Source organism: Narcine bancroftii, chromosome 2, assembly GCF_036971445.1.
Source record: "Narcine bancroftii isolate sNarBan1 chromosome 2, sNarBan1.hap1, whole genome shotgun sequence".
Taxonomy (NCBI): Eukaryota; Metazoa; Chordata; class Chondrichthyes; order Torpediniformes; family Narcinidae; genus Narcine; species Narcine bancroftii.
The window spans coordinates 76238058-76253449 of record NC_091470.1 but is presented as its reverse complement, the minus strand read 5'-3'; the positions used below and the strand labels follow the sequence as shown (position 1 = coordinate 76253449).

The window sequence follows — 15392 nt, the reverse complement described above, 5'->3', positions numbered from 1 at the left end:
GAGCTCAACAAAGATGATGTAAAGTCCTTTGTTTTGTTCTCTGCACTTTTCTTGGAGCTGTCTGAGGGCAAAGACCATGTCAGTAGATCCTCTGTTTGCGTGAAAGCCACACTGTGATCCTGGGAGGACATTTTCAGCGACACTAAGTATTAGTCTATTAAGGAGAATCCTAGCGAAGATTTTGCCTGCAATGGAGAGCAGCGTGATTCCCCTGAGTTTGAGCCTTTGTTTTTGTACAGGGTGATGATGATGGCATCACGAAGGTCCTGAGGCAGCTTTCCTTGATCCCAGCAGAGCATGAAAAACTCAGGCAGTTTGTCCACCTGCTCACTGATTAATTTTTCCTGAAGCTCCTAGCATCATAGATCTATTTTCCACCTTGAGGCATCAGTCAGCACTACCTCTTCTCCCTCTTCCATCAGTCACCATGCTAAGCTTTTCAAAGTTAACATCAAAAGTGAGCAGTCAAGAATTAAAAGATGAATGTTAGATAAGTATAGCTTTAACCAAAAGTGAACCGGGAAGTATCTGAATGGATTCGTTAATGTATGGATGGGGAAAGTGGTTGGTAAAACTGGGCATGGGAAACAATCAGGAAGATTTGACAGTTTGAAACAGGTATAATGGAAATGATCCATTTTGGAAGTAAGAATGAAAAAGAAGATAATTACTTAAATAGACTACAAAATGTTGTGGTATATCAGGTTCAGTATGTGAAACTAAAACAATTGGCATGCAAGTCCAAATAATCAAGAGAGCTAATTGGATGATGGCTTTTATTGCAAGGCTGTGAAGTTGTTTAGATTCCACTTGACTTGATGCTGGTAATAGATCTGGAGTGCTATGTTCAGTTTATCATATATAAGGAAAGATGTACTTGCTTTGGAGGCAGAGCAGAGAAGATTCTGAATCGATTGCTGGGCTTGATGAATGAAATGATATTGAGCAGATGATACACATTACAGATTAGAAAAATAAGAGATTATTGTATTGAAACAGATTGGACTCTAAGAGGATTTGACAGGGTGGGTGGTGTGAGGATGTTTCTTTAATTGTTGACACTCAGAATTATCGGATTTACAGTAGTTTCAGAGTAAAGGGGTAAAGGGTCAGTCAGCTGTTTTCCACGAAATCGAGACATTGCTGGTCTCCAAGGTTTGTAAATCCCTTTATTCCTGAGGGCTGTGGAGGTGAGCCATTGAATATATTCACGATATTCACTGTATTCATTTCAGCTCTCTGGCGTAGAAATATATGAACAAGAGAATCGAGGAACATGCCAAAAAGATTAGGAATGACGTATTGAGGCTTAGACTGGATCAGCCTTGTTTTATTGATTGGTAGAACAGCCTCAGTAAGCCCATTTTATTGCTCCTCCTTCTCTTTCTTATATTGTGATCAATATTGAAATTGCTTGAGCCTCTGTATGTTTTAAATCTGTTGCCATTAATGCATGTTTTACACTTTGCAATATGTTATCACTGAGGAAATAAATGAAATATGGGATATACAGTGCCCTCCATATGCTGGGGACAAAGACACTTTTTTCCTTTATTTCTCCCTGTGTTCCAGTTTTAAATTTGTAACCAAGCAATTCACATGTAATTAAAGTGCACATTCCAGATTTTATTCAAGGCTATTTATATACATTATGGTTTGATCATGTAGAAATTATAGCATTTCAGGCAGCATTATGTTTGGCATATTTGGCTTCAAAGATGATTGTGAGTACACATGCTATTCCTTGGATCTTGGGCAGTTCCTTTTGTCTTTAAATTTTGCTCTTCCCATCACTCTGATACAGGTTAATCTTGGTCGTATCTGCCCACAAGATCTTTTTAACAGAATTATACAGTCTCTTTTAATACTTCTTAGCAAACTGTAATTTTCCCATCCTTTCTGAGGTTAACTAGTGGTTTGCATCTTGCAGTGTAGCCTCTGTATTTCATTTCATTAACTCTTCTGCGGACATTAGTCTTTGACGTATCCATACCTGCCCCCCGCCTCCACCCCCCCCCCCCCCCCCCCGCCCGAACATGTTTCAAATCTATTAGACATATGTTTGGGGATTTTTCCTCATTATGATGAGAATTGTTCTGGGAATACCAGTCCCTTTGCTATTACTGAGCTCACCATTACGCTCTTTTTTTCTTAATGATTCTCCAAACTGTTGATTTTGGTAATCCAAAGGTTTGGTCGATGTCTCTAGCTGTTTTATTCTTGTTTTTCAGCCTCATAATGGGTTCTTTGTCTTTCATTGGCACAACTCTGGTCCTCATGTTGAAAAATGGCAACTACTGACTTCCAAAGGTGATCAAATGCTTAGAAGCAAGCCTAGCTATCTTACACCTGCATCAATTAAGTAATTTAACATACTTAAGTACTCACATACACCTGTGAAGCCAAATGTTCCAAACATGATGATGCCCTGAAGTGGACACTATGTGGACAAAGTGCTGTAATTTCTACATAGTCAAACCAAAATGTCTACAAATGGGCTCTACAGGCTTCAAGTGGCCTGTTACAGGAGATGACAGTAGCTTATTTTAAAATATCCAAATAAAATTTAATCTTTTAAATGATCATTTGTTATTAAAATGTTATGATTTCCTTTTAACAGCATCCACTGGTCAGCTGTAAGGGCCAGATTTGGGGTCGTCTGATACAAAGAGTATCACTCAAAACCAACATTTTAGGTGGAAATTCCGCAGTTGTTCTAAGCAAAGTCTTCCTATACAACAGCATATATGGTTGATGTAGTTTAAAGTACATCTAGACAGGTGCATTTTAATAGAAAAGATTTAGAGGAATGTGGACATCTTGGTTGGCACGAGCGAGTTGGGCTGACAAGTTTGATTCCATGCTGTGGAACTTTATTTTATGACCTATGAAGCTCTTGAACCTCCCAGTCCTACCCTAGCCAGAAACAATTCCAGGACCACCAAAAGACAAACAAAGAAAACGAGTGGAGGAAAGTTTAGGGTAGACGTCAGATTTTTACACAGTGGTGGATGCTCGAAATGCATTGCTGGGGTGATGTAGGCTGGATAAATATGGACATTTAAAAGACTTTTAGGTATGAGGATGTAAGGAAAATAGAGGGTTATGGGTGTGTGGAAGACTAGATTGTTGTGGAGTACGTTTTTATAAATCAAAATGGAATATGCACTTTATTCACGTGAATTGTTTGATTACAAATTTAAAACGGTGGAGCACAGGGTAACTGAAGTGTTTTTGTCCCAAACATTATGGAAGGCCCTGTATAATTCATCTGCTTGGGTCTGAAATGCTGGTACATATTCGTCTGAAAGAGTACTTGAGATTTTGGATTAAAAGCAGAAACTTATTTTGTGAAGTAGTAAAATGGACAGGCAAATTGATAATTACTCTGTACTCTGGAGAAAATAAAAAGTGAAACATGAAAGTCCGCAGACACTGTGATTGTAGCAAAAACACAGTAATGCTGGAAGAGCTCAGCAGATCTTGCACTATCCAAAAGAGGTAAAGATATATAACTGACGTTTCAGGCCTGAGAGCTTCTTCAAGGTATGCGTAAAAGGTGGGCAGACGTCTGATTAAAAGGCTGTGGAGAAAGAAAGAGTGGGGGGGGGGGGGGGTGGAGCACAGACCAACAGACTAAAGGTGTTAATTGGATACAGATAGGAGAGAGAAAAGGTGAGAACTGGTTGGGGGGGGGGGTGGTTTGCCTCTATGAATGCTGAGCTGGGGGAAAGAAGACAGTAGGTATAGATGAGGGGAGGGGGAAGGGCTAAAGGAAACAGGAGTAATCACTGTTAATGCCATCTGTTTGGAGGGAGCCCAGATGGAATATGAAGTGTTGTTCCTCCAATATAAAGAATGTTGTCTCACAAAACAGGCGGATTCTTCAGTGTTCAAAGACAACATGGGCTGTGATGCAAACTATTTTGATATATGTTTTTGTTCTCTGTTCCACAAAAGGATCAAATACAGGAGGAAGAAGCAGCAATGGGATCTGAAAGCATCAATGCAGATAGTTTCTTTGAAAAGCTGCCACCCAGTGGAAAAATCACAAAGACAGAATCACTGATTATTCCTTCTAGTAGGTAAGCCTCATTCTGTGGAGGAAGTTAGCGTGGAAATGTAAATTGCATGCTCACCAATGGCTCATCAGATTGCACTCTCAATTTAAGTCAAGGCGTTGTAGTTTCAAGTTCGATTACAGTGACTGCTTGTAATCTAGGTTCACTGTACGGATGAAGTGCTATCATGTTTGAGGAAATATCTTTCAGGTGAGACCATGGTCCTGTGTGCTCCTTCATGCAAAACAGCCTATGGTTTAGTAAGGACAGAACAGCTTCATTCTGATTTTTGAGAGGTCGAGCTATAAATTACACTTGACATTTGTGTGTAGTTTACATGCATCATTTTATGTCATGCATGGATTTTCATTTAAAGTGCCATTTGATGTTGAAAAATCAGATGAAGAAGGTCTTTGTGTTATTTTCCAAGAGCACTTGAACTGCACTAGGTGTCTAAACTATCCAGACTGCCTGAAGCAAACTCTTTTTACTCCCACTCCTGGAATTGTAGAGCTTGTACTGGTATCTATATGTAGTTAATGATAACTTCATCACACAGCAGTGGCAAAATGGAAGACCCCACTTCCCTGACTCAGCAAGCTTCCAAACTTCTCTTATTTCCTTTATCCTTCAGCCACCCTTATCTTTTGCACAAAACCTTCAGTTCTTTCCCTCCACCATATACTTCGGCAGATTTTCCCCAATGCTTTCTCGTGTTATGTTTCTTGTCCTTCATTTCCCTCTCAAAGCTTTATTTCACCTTTCATTTTTGAGATAAATTATATTAGTTTCTGTGAAACAGGTGGCTGGCACTAAGTATGGATTCATTTGACATTTGAAGATTGCAGGTGATCTAATGAATGATTTAAGATCGTTGAAAGATTTGATATGTAAGAGAAACTATTTTTCTTGGAAGAATCCAGAGCAAGAGAATTAGAGGAGCATTTTTTTCGTGTGATATTAGGAACCAAAGGGAAATAGAAAGTGTTTCTTCTCCAGAAAAGTGAGAGGCTAGAAATTCTAAAAGTGAGACTCCTACCAGCTTTTTCATTGGGATTGGGATTTAATTAAGTGTAAGGAAAGTCATGAGGGGCTGAATGACCTACTTTGATTCCTAAATTTGCCTCCCATTGCATGAAAGCATATCCACCACTGCTTCATAGAGAAACTTGGCTATAATAATTATACTGAGTTAAACAAAAAAATCTGCAGAAGCTGTGATTATAGTTTACACAAAATTGCTGGAGAAATTCGGCAAGTCATGCAGCATTTTTACGTAGCAGAGTTAAAGATTACATAACCATTATTTTGGGCGTGAGCCCTTCATCAAGGTATGGAGAAGGGCTCAGGCCCAAGACATTGGATATGTATATCTTTGCTACATAAAGAACTCAGCACAACTTTGCTGGTTTTACCCTCCTCTTCACCCTCTTTTCCATTTTTTAATCTATTGGAAACTTTGGTTATAGAATTTCTTTTCAACTCAGTGACTGAGTAAATTTGTATCCAATGTTCTTGGCATAATTGCTTTTGGCAGAATAACTATTGTCAAACTTGGTACAACTTTTCATCATGAATTGTTGATATGACATTGAATTTCATTTTTTTTTCACTTATTCAAGGTTCTTGTCCATCTCTGAACTTGCAGGACTTAAAACATTGGGAACCAACTCCAAACCTGTCATCTGACCTGTTGACGAGGGTAGAGTTTCTTGGCAAACTAGCCCCTACCATTGCAGAGGCTGAGTGCCATGCCTCCTTCTGCACAGTAATCCACCAAGACATTATCAGGCCATTATTTACAAGATATTAATTTCCTTTTTTCGGCTAGAGATTCTTCCACCTTCTCCAACCTTATCTATTTCCTCTCCAAGATATATATTGTGATAGTACAGATTCTATCACCAATGTGTATATGTACAGATTGTAGTGTAGGATGACTGTGATTGGCTGAGAGTGTAGCCACACCTAATGGCAGATCTTAAAGGGTTGCTCCTAGCCAGACCAAGTAATTCTGGACTGGTCAACCTACTTGTGATATGCTCCAGTCTTTTAGTTAATAAAAGCCTTGGTTTGGATCAACAAGTCTTTGGTTCTTTCGACGCACACTACAATTTTATTAACTAAAAAGTTTTGAAGGGATGGAGCGTATGCTACGGCTGAAACGCCACGACGTCGACCCACAGTCAGCTACAGCCTCGAATGACTTTAAGCACTGGTTGAGATGCTTCGAAACGTGCTTACAGCTCTCTGACCCTGCCATGAGAGAGGACAGCCATCGACTACTAATATTGATGACTGGTGTCCCCGAGAGTCTACCAGAGTGTCCAGGACGCAACCACTTATGCCGCAGCCATGAAGGTGCTGAAAGGGCTCTACGAGCGACTGGTGAACAGGATCTATGCTCGGTAAAAACTTGCTACAAGGAGGCAAAAGCCCGGTGAGTCCTGTAGAGCTTATATTCAGGCACTAAGGGCAATGGGCAGGGACTGTGCCTGCACAGACAGAACTGCTGCGGAGACCACAGACGATCTCATTCAGGATGCCTATGTGGCCGGGGTTTGATCGAATGAGGTGAGGCAGCGCCTGCTAGAGCACGGGGGAGAAAATCTAGAGGACGTGATCTGGATCACAGAGACGATGGAGGCCGCGGTCTTAAGTATGGACATGTACTCTCGGGGCTGGACCCCACACTCTGATGTGAGTAGGATGCCCTCCCTCTACCCTACTACTGCCACTGCGCTGCCCGATGCAACCCCAAAGTGTTATTTCTGTGGAAGGAACAAGCACAGCAGGTCCCAGTGCCCGCAGAGAAAAGCCAGGTGCCAGAAGTGCCTTAAAAACGGCCACTTTGCTGTAGTCTGTCACTCCAAAATGGCCACCGTCAAAGATAGTGCCTTGTGTGAAGCCCAATCGCAACCCTCCATTTCAAACACTTCATCCTCAGAGCTCTTGTCCAACGAGAGCGAGGGCTCCACCACGCGCAGCGCCTGACGTCACAGGGCAGATGCCAAGCGTGGAAGGTACAACTCACCCTCGCTGCAATGATGTTCACCCTCCCTCACGAAGCAATGTCTGACCAGGCCCCAGCCCCGACCTCAACGGCTGCCGCCGACCAGGGACCCGCCGCCGCTACTGACCGGGTACCCGCCACCACTGTGACCGAAGCTACTGACCCTGGACATGCTGCCGCAAACGACGCTACTGACGCGGTAACCACCGACGCTGCCGACCGGGGACCAGCCACCGCCAAACCGCCCCACCGCTGACAGCAAGCAGCGACCCCCAACACTTACCGTTGGCTGGCCGACATCCCCAGCAGGCTGCAGGCAGCAACACCAACTCCTCTACGCAGTCTCTTCAGGCCTAACTGTTTGCATGACGTCATCACACAGGACTCCACTGTCCCCATTACAAGTCTCTGCATCAATAACCCTCGACCAGGATTTCTACCATCCCCTCACAAAAGCAATGGAACTGATTAAAGTGCATGGACACTATACCAATTGCTTATTTGGCTCGGGGTCAACTGACAGTTTTATCCACCTAGACCTGGCTCACCGTTGTGGATTGGCTATTCTCCCCACTGGACAGAGAATTTCATTGGCGACCAGATCGCACTCGACTGGGGTAAAGGAGTTACTGCATGGTGACCCTGAAAGTCCAGGGCATTACGTTCACAGACTTCAAACTATTAGTCCTTCCCCAATTGTGTGCCCCTGCACTGCTGGGACTGGATTTTCAGTAACCACTTCACCCCGGAACCCTCCTGCAAGCGGCGGCCTGAGCCACCCACCCCCGCGCCCCGGGGCCTCCCCTGTAGTCTCTCCACCCTCCAAGTTCCTCTGCCAGCACTTTTCACAATCCTCTCCCCTGGCTAGAAGCCTGTAGCCACCAAAAGCCAGCAATATAGTTCTGAACACAGGAAATTTATCACAAGTGAGGTGTGTAGACTGCTGGACGAGGGCATTATCAAACCTAGCTCGAGTCCCTGGAGGGCCCAGGTGGTGGTTGTTAAAAACGGGGAGAAGCTGCGGATGGTGGTTGACCTCAGCCAGACATTCAACCGCTTCACGCTTCTGGATGCATATCCCCTTCCACAGATCACGGATGTGGTGAATCAGATCACCCAATACTGTGTATTTTCCACCATTGACTTACGTTTGGCCCATCATCAGCTCCTGATCCACCGCGAATTCCTTTCACCAATTCCTCAGGTTACCCTTTGGGGTTATTAATGGCGTCACGGTCTTCCAGCAGGACATGGACAGGATGGTGGACCAGAACAGGCTGACTGCTACTTTCCCGTATCTGGACAATGTCACCATCTCTGGCCATGACACAGAGGATCATGATGCCAACCTTGAAAAATTTTTTCAGACTGCAACTTGGCTGCACTTGACCTACAATTTCGACAAGTGTGTCTTCTGGATCACTCAGCTCACAATTATAGGTTGTGTGGTGGAGAACAGGGTGGTCATGCAGGACCCTGACCGCATGCGCCCCTCATGGACGTCGCCCCCCCCCTCACACCCAGAAGGCACTCAGACGCTGCCTGGTCTTTTTCTTCTATGCCCAGTGGGTTCCACACTATGCCGCCAAGGCACAGCTGCTCATCAAGACCACCTCCTTCCCCCTGTCTTCTGAAGCCAGAGCTGCCTTTGACCCCATCAAATCGGACATCGCTGCTGCAACGCTGCGCGCCATCGACAAGTCCATTCCGTTCCAAGTCGAGAGCGATGCGTCCGACTTTGCACTGGCAGCTACTTTGAACCAGGCCGGCCGGCCGGTAGCCTTCTTCTCCAGACCCCTCCAGGGCCCTGAAAGCCAACATTCCTCTGTCGAGGAGGCCCAGACCATAGTCGAAGCAGTACGTCGTTGGAGACACTACCTCACTGGCAGGCACTTTACGATGCTGACCGACTAACGTGCGGTCTCCTTCATGTTTAGCAATACCGAGTGAAGTGAGATCAAGAATGACAAAATCACCAGGTGGAGAATCGAGCTCTCCACCTTTAATTATGACATACTGTATCGGCCTGGTAAACTCAATGACCCGCCAGATGTGCTCTCCAAAGGGACTTGCGCCAACATTCAACTGAACAGGCTGCAGAGACTCCACGAAGAGCTCTGACATCCAGGGGTCACTAGGTTCGCGCACTTTGTCAAAGCTCACAACCTCCCCTACATGGTCAAGCAGATTCACTCCATGACCTGAGCCTGCCCGGTGTGTGCTGAGTGCAAGCCCCACTTCTTCCGTCTGGAGAACATCCACGTCATCAAAGCCACCCGCCCCTTTGAGCGTCTCAGCGTAGACTTCAAGGGGCCCCTACCGTCGACGAACCGTAACACCTACATCCTTACGGCCATCGACGAGTACTCCCACTTCACGTTTGCTGTGCCCTGCTCGAACATGACTGCCTCCTCAGTCATAGAGGCCCTGCACAGCATCTTCGGGTACCCCAGTTACATCCACAGTGACAGGGGGTCCTCGTTTATGAGCGCAGAGTTGTGGCAGTACCTTCTGGAGTGTGGTATTGCTTCAAGCAGGACCACCAGCTATAACCCACGTGGTAATCGGCAAGTCGAAAGAGTGAATGCCACCGTCTGGAAAGTGGTTACGCTTGCCCTCCGGTCCAAAGGTCTCCCCACCTCTCGCTGGCAGAATGTGCTCACTAGTGCCCTACACTCCATCCGCTCCCTCCTATGCACTGCAACCAATGCCACCCCCTATGAAAGGATGTTCTCTTTCCTGAGGAAATCCGAATCGGGTACGACCATACCGGTGTGGTTCACGGTTCCCGGTCCGGTCCTCTCACGATGCCACGTCTAGTATTCAAAGAACGACCCCTTGGTTGACCGAGTGACTCTGCTCCATGCGAACCTGCATTATGCCTACATTGAGTACCCGGACGGGCGCGAGGACACAGTCTCAGTAAGGGACCTAGCCCAAGCCGGATCAGGCACAGCAGTGCCTTTAACCCAACCTCCCCTATTCCTACTCCCCCAAGTCATGTCCTTGAACAGAGGGATCTGCACCACCCCACTAGCTCAGGCCAGACTGTCGACAACGCCGTTGGGAAATTGGGCGAAGCAGTGGCCACCCCCTACGGGTCTGCCGGTGACACTACTCCGGCGACCCCAATCCCATTGCCACGGCGGTCACGCCGGATGGTAAAGCCCCCTGACCGGTACAACCCCTAACCTCCATCCACCCCGGGGTCAGTTCTCAAAGAAGGGGTGAATGTGATAGTACAGATCCTATCACCAATGTGTATATGTGCAGATTGTAGTATAGGATGGCTGTGATTGGCTGAGAGTGTAGCCACACCTACTGGCAGGTCTTAAAGGATTGCTCCTAGCCAGACCAAGTCATTCTGGACTGGTCAACCTACTTGTGATATGCTCCAGTCTTTTAGTTAATAAAAGCCTTGGTTTGGATCAACAACTCTTTGGTTCTTTCGATGCGCTCTACATATATCCAAGACTATTGCAGCATATTTGACTCTTCAGACTGGTATTGCTCATTCAACTTTTCTTTTCACCTTGGCTCTTCTTTATTCTCTAGCCCTGTTTATTCTCATCTGCAGCTGCAACATAAAATCTAACTTTAATTCACTACCCTGCCATTTTAAGCTTCTTGATTCATCCATTAAATTTTCACTGTCAATCTCTGTTCAAGCTACACCTCCAACCCATGCTGCTGTTCACTTCCATGCACAGAGGGATGATTAGGCCTCCACTTCCACCACCATCTTCCTTTGCCTGGCTGAACTTTCTTGTATTGACTACCTCCTCCTTTAGTTCTACTCGGTTCCAGCCACACACGAAACTTGGAAGTTACTGCCATTTTCCACCCACCTCTCACATTCATTATCCATTAATTCATCTGTTCCCTCACTTAACTTCTCTATTTCTTTTTTCAGAAGATCAGATCAGTGACCAGTTCTGATGAAAGGTCATCAACCAGAATTGTTGAATCTGTTTCTCTCTGCGCTGCACAAATGCTGCCTGGCCCATTGGAGTTTTCAGCACTTATTTTTTTGATTTGGAATTCATCTTCTTCACTGCTAAGTTAAACTGAAATGGCCAGGACCACTTTTAAACCTTTGAGAACTTGTGTTCAGCTCCATGGATGTATGCATCATTTGATTCTCAACATTATTTGCGTCTCGATAAAAAAACTGACCTTAACAGTTGACTGACCGTGTCTACCAACCTCTGTTTTGACCTGCTGAGTCCATCCGACTTCTCCCTGTTTGCTCAAAGTTCTCGTACAAATCATAGATTTGTGGTATTTGGATTTTCTGTACCATTGAATTGATGGCTTTGGCTCGTGCGGTCTTGATTTGAGTTGTCTTTTGCCACAATTTTTCTTTCAGTCGGTCTGAGGGGAAACAACCAGGACGTCGTGGAAGAAGCACATCCCTGAAAGAGCGCCAGCCTGCCAGGCAGCAGAATGAGCGGGCAAACAGCCTGGATAATGAGCGCTCGCCAGAGCCACGGCACCACTTGCAGGTAGGCAGCAGAGTGCACTAGATCTGGGGCAGACTTAACAAAAAATAGTTGCTTGTCAAATCATAGAATTATACAGCACTATGAGAAGATATTTAATCCATTATATGCATGCCAACCCAAAAATGGTATCCCACATAATCTCACTTCCCATCATTTTACCCATAGCCTGAAGTGGCAATCTTCCAAGCACATTTCAATATAATGAATGCTTTTCAGTCTTCTTTCAGACTTTGAGTGAAGGATAGTTTACTCAAATCCTACCAATTCATTTCATTCTTTTTCTCCTGCTCATTACATGAAACAGGCATTTCTGTCCACTTGCTCCAGGCCACTCATAATTTAAAACATTCAGTTAATTGACCTAACTAGCAATTTATACAGCTTGAGTATGATTGTTCTGTCATTTCTATTTTTGCAAGGTGGAGGAGGAGCTTCAGAATGAATTTAAAATATTCCAAATCCATTATTAATTACTTTTAGGTAAAAGAAAATCTGGAATAATAAAATATAATTTATGTATTCAAATTAAAATGGCTTAAATAAACTAAGCTTCAAATCCTCCAAGGTATATTATGTATGTGACATTTAATGCTTTACAAAAGGAAATCCATCCTTTTAAGATATTGTTTCATGTTGCAATCAGTCCCTTTTTCTCTTTGATCATTTTCCCTGACTTCTGAACAAGAAATATTCCTGTTCTGCTTATGTCTTTACTCTTGTTTCCTTTCTTTGTTTACTTTATAGTGTAGGAACAAACTTTGACCAGCATTTTCTAGAGGTTCTGAAATAGCTGCAAGATCTTTGGCTCAGATCAAAATAAAATGGGGAACATCTTGGAATAATGATTATATTGGAGCGTTTTATAAGACGTAGCTTCTAGAACAGAGATAGTTCAGATTATTTCTCTTTCTATTTTGAAGACATGAAAGTTTTTTTTCTTGTAATGTTCAATGGATAACATGAGCATTTTGGCCAAATACCATCTTGTATTTGTGACCTTGAGAGCTGAGAGTGATGGCGGGCAATTTGTTCATGTGGATTATCATTGAAGAGCTATGGTGTACACTGTGTTGAAGCATCATTAAATGTGCTCTTCCTACAAGATTCCTAAAGAAATTATTACAACCGTGAGCTGAGAGCATCCTTATCCTTCAGTAATCCACTAAACTGAGATGGTTAGTAATCTGTAAGAGTGTACAACTCACCACCCATTCATAATATGCCAGTTCAGATCAGTTAAATTATTGTAAAGAGGTTTTTGATGAGATTCAAGGCCAGTGGTTGAACGAATAAAAAAATTGCCACCTGTTTCTTCACTTTCATATTCTCCCCTTCACCTTTTTCTTGGGCACTTCAGATTTAGTTAAATTGAACAAGAATGTTAACTCTTGAGATACTGCATGCTTATCATTGGAAAGTTAGGTTAAAATTTACTGAAATTAAGCTCATTAAGAATTTTAATTGAGGTATTAAGGAAATCCTGTTTCCACTGAAGAGGAATGTGATTAGTCAAGTTTATTGTCACAAATTGCTCAAGTTCAACCCAATGAAACAGCATTCTTTGGTCCTAGGTGCAAAATACGCAACATACAACCATTCAGGACACACAGTACACATGCAGGACAAATATAAATTATTCATTAAAACCAGTCATTAACATTGCAAATTTCTGTCTTGAGTAAAATTTTTCAACTGAAGAAATGTAATTATGACAAGTGTCCCAGCATTCTTATCCACATTGCTTGGAAATTTTCTGAAATTTCAGTTAAAAAGACAATGAGAGAGAGCACTCTGATGTTACAATTCCTCAGCTGTGTGTTTCATTGGTTGGAATGGAACATAAAGATGAGAATCCCTGCAGGAAATTAATATGTATTGGGTCACTTACTGGATCCTTACTACACACCCATTTTTATTTGTAGAAACTGTATAATTATCTGAGAGGCATCTGTCAAAGGCATTTGTAGTTTGTAATAACTTGAATCACTATTGAGCTTAGTTTAAAATAATTTAAAAATACAAGTCCTCAGACCAATCCTTTCATTATTTTTAGTTTTTTAAAATAATTTGTGTTCTTCAAAGATTTTTTATGAACAATTGAAGTAAATTATACAGCACAGAAGATCGTCCTTTGATCTCCCAAGTCTCAGCCAATTATCAAGCATCCAATTGCACAAGTGCTGTTCATCAACATAGATGGCTACAGACCAAGCACTGGTTAATAGAATTAGAAAAGATGGGGGCATGGTGGTTGGCGTGGATGTGGAGGATCAGAGGTCCTGTTTCTCTATTATTTAACTCGATGTTTAAAAAAAACCAACAAAATAAACATTTAAAATCATTTTGTACATTTAGGTTGTTCAACTCTTTAAATTAAAAAAAAAATCTATCTTGGCTCCTTTTTCTCCATGGAGTTGCTAGGTATGTGCCAGTCCTTTCTTGTGTAGAACTGAGGGTTGGATGCAAAGTGCACCTTGATCCTACCTCTTCATCCTACCACTGCTTTGCTCTTGGGCTCGTTGGTGAATCCAGTGGCAGACATTATCATATCTCCAACATCCAATGTAAAGTATATCACAAAACTCTGTGTCTGAGTGTTGAAGTCTGACCCAATTTGCAAAATGCCACAATTTGCAACCAAGGATATCCCAGCATCTTTCTCAATTGCTGGCTATTGAATTTCCTGTAATCTGATTCTCAGCACAAAAAAAAATGGTTTTATTGATGTTTTTCATCCTTGTGTCATGCAGTATCTGCAGCATCAATAAATTTGAGTTGCAGGGTACTTCAGGGATCACGTTTTTAGCTCTTCCTGTCAACCCCCCTTGTACTAATAGCATGAGCAGCCACTAACTGATCAGCAATTTTTTTTTGTGAGATAGCCTATTCAAATGCCTTCTTAAAAATCCATATACATTACATTCCATCAACTTGATCCGTATAACCACTCACTTCATAAACTTGAAATATGCAACCTGACTTTTAACAAATCACTTTTTGGAATTTCTTCTGCTTTCTGAATGAGTAATAATTTGATCAGAATTTATTATGCTGCTTGTATCATTTTGCAGAAATCATTCATCTTTTACTGGGCAGATATGGAAATAATTTCTGTGGAAAATAAGTCAATGTTCAGCAGTTGGCACTTGGTCAGTTGTACTCTTAAGATAGGGTAGGCTCTTGAATCAGAAAGGTCAATGATACTACAAAATATACCCATAAGACAGTCCATTACATTCAGATGAAGATGGAAAAAATGTCAACAAAACTGGTCGCTCCACGACAGGAAGGATGAGGCAGTTTTTGAGAGGCTGCAAAAGAGGTTCATCGGGATGTGGCCTGGATTACAGCTAAAAGGTGAAACAAAAACTGAAATGGTTTTCTCTGAAACGGCGTGAAAAGTTTATATAATTGTGAGAGGCATATATACGGTAGTCAAAGTCTTTTTGCCAGGGTAGAACTATCAAATAATCAAGGTTTAAGGTGACAAGGGAGATTTGCAAGGCAAGTTAATTTGCAAAGACTGGAAAGCGCCGCTGAGGGTGTGGAAGCAGATATCATGATAGACACATAAATAGGCAGGGAATGAAGAGATATGGGCCATGTGCAGACAGATGGAATTAGTTAAACTTAGCACCATGTTCAGCATAGATGTCATGGACTGAAGGCCAGTTCCTATGCTCCACAATCATGTTTAAAATGGTAGATAAACCAAGATACATGGATTAACCTAAAGCATTGAGGAAAGTATAATATTTGCCAGTGCAATTTTCAAGTTTGATTTTTAGTTTTAAGAATATTTGAGAAATCAGA

General features: G+C 42.8%; 1 protein-coding gene across 9 annotated transcripts in view; it reads left to right on the top strand.

Moving 5' to 3' along the window:
• The window catches only part of LOC138753762 (phosphofurin acidic cluster sorting protein 2-like), a 301705-nt gene that overhangs the window by 238473 nt on the left and 47840 nt on the right, over positions 1 to 15392 (top strand). For all 9 annotated transcript variants that reach the window (XM_069917135.1, XM_069917136.1, XM_069917134.1 and 6 more), the window contains 2 exons: positions 3961 to 4085; positions 11444 to 11579. In XM_069917135.1, the coding sequence (XP_069773236.1) occupies positions 3961 to 4085; positions 11444 to 11579 (261 nt within the window). The remainder of the gene's footprint in view (positions 1 to 3960; positions 4086 to 11443; positions 11580 to 15392) is intronic.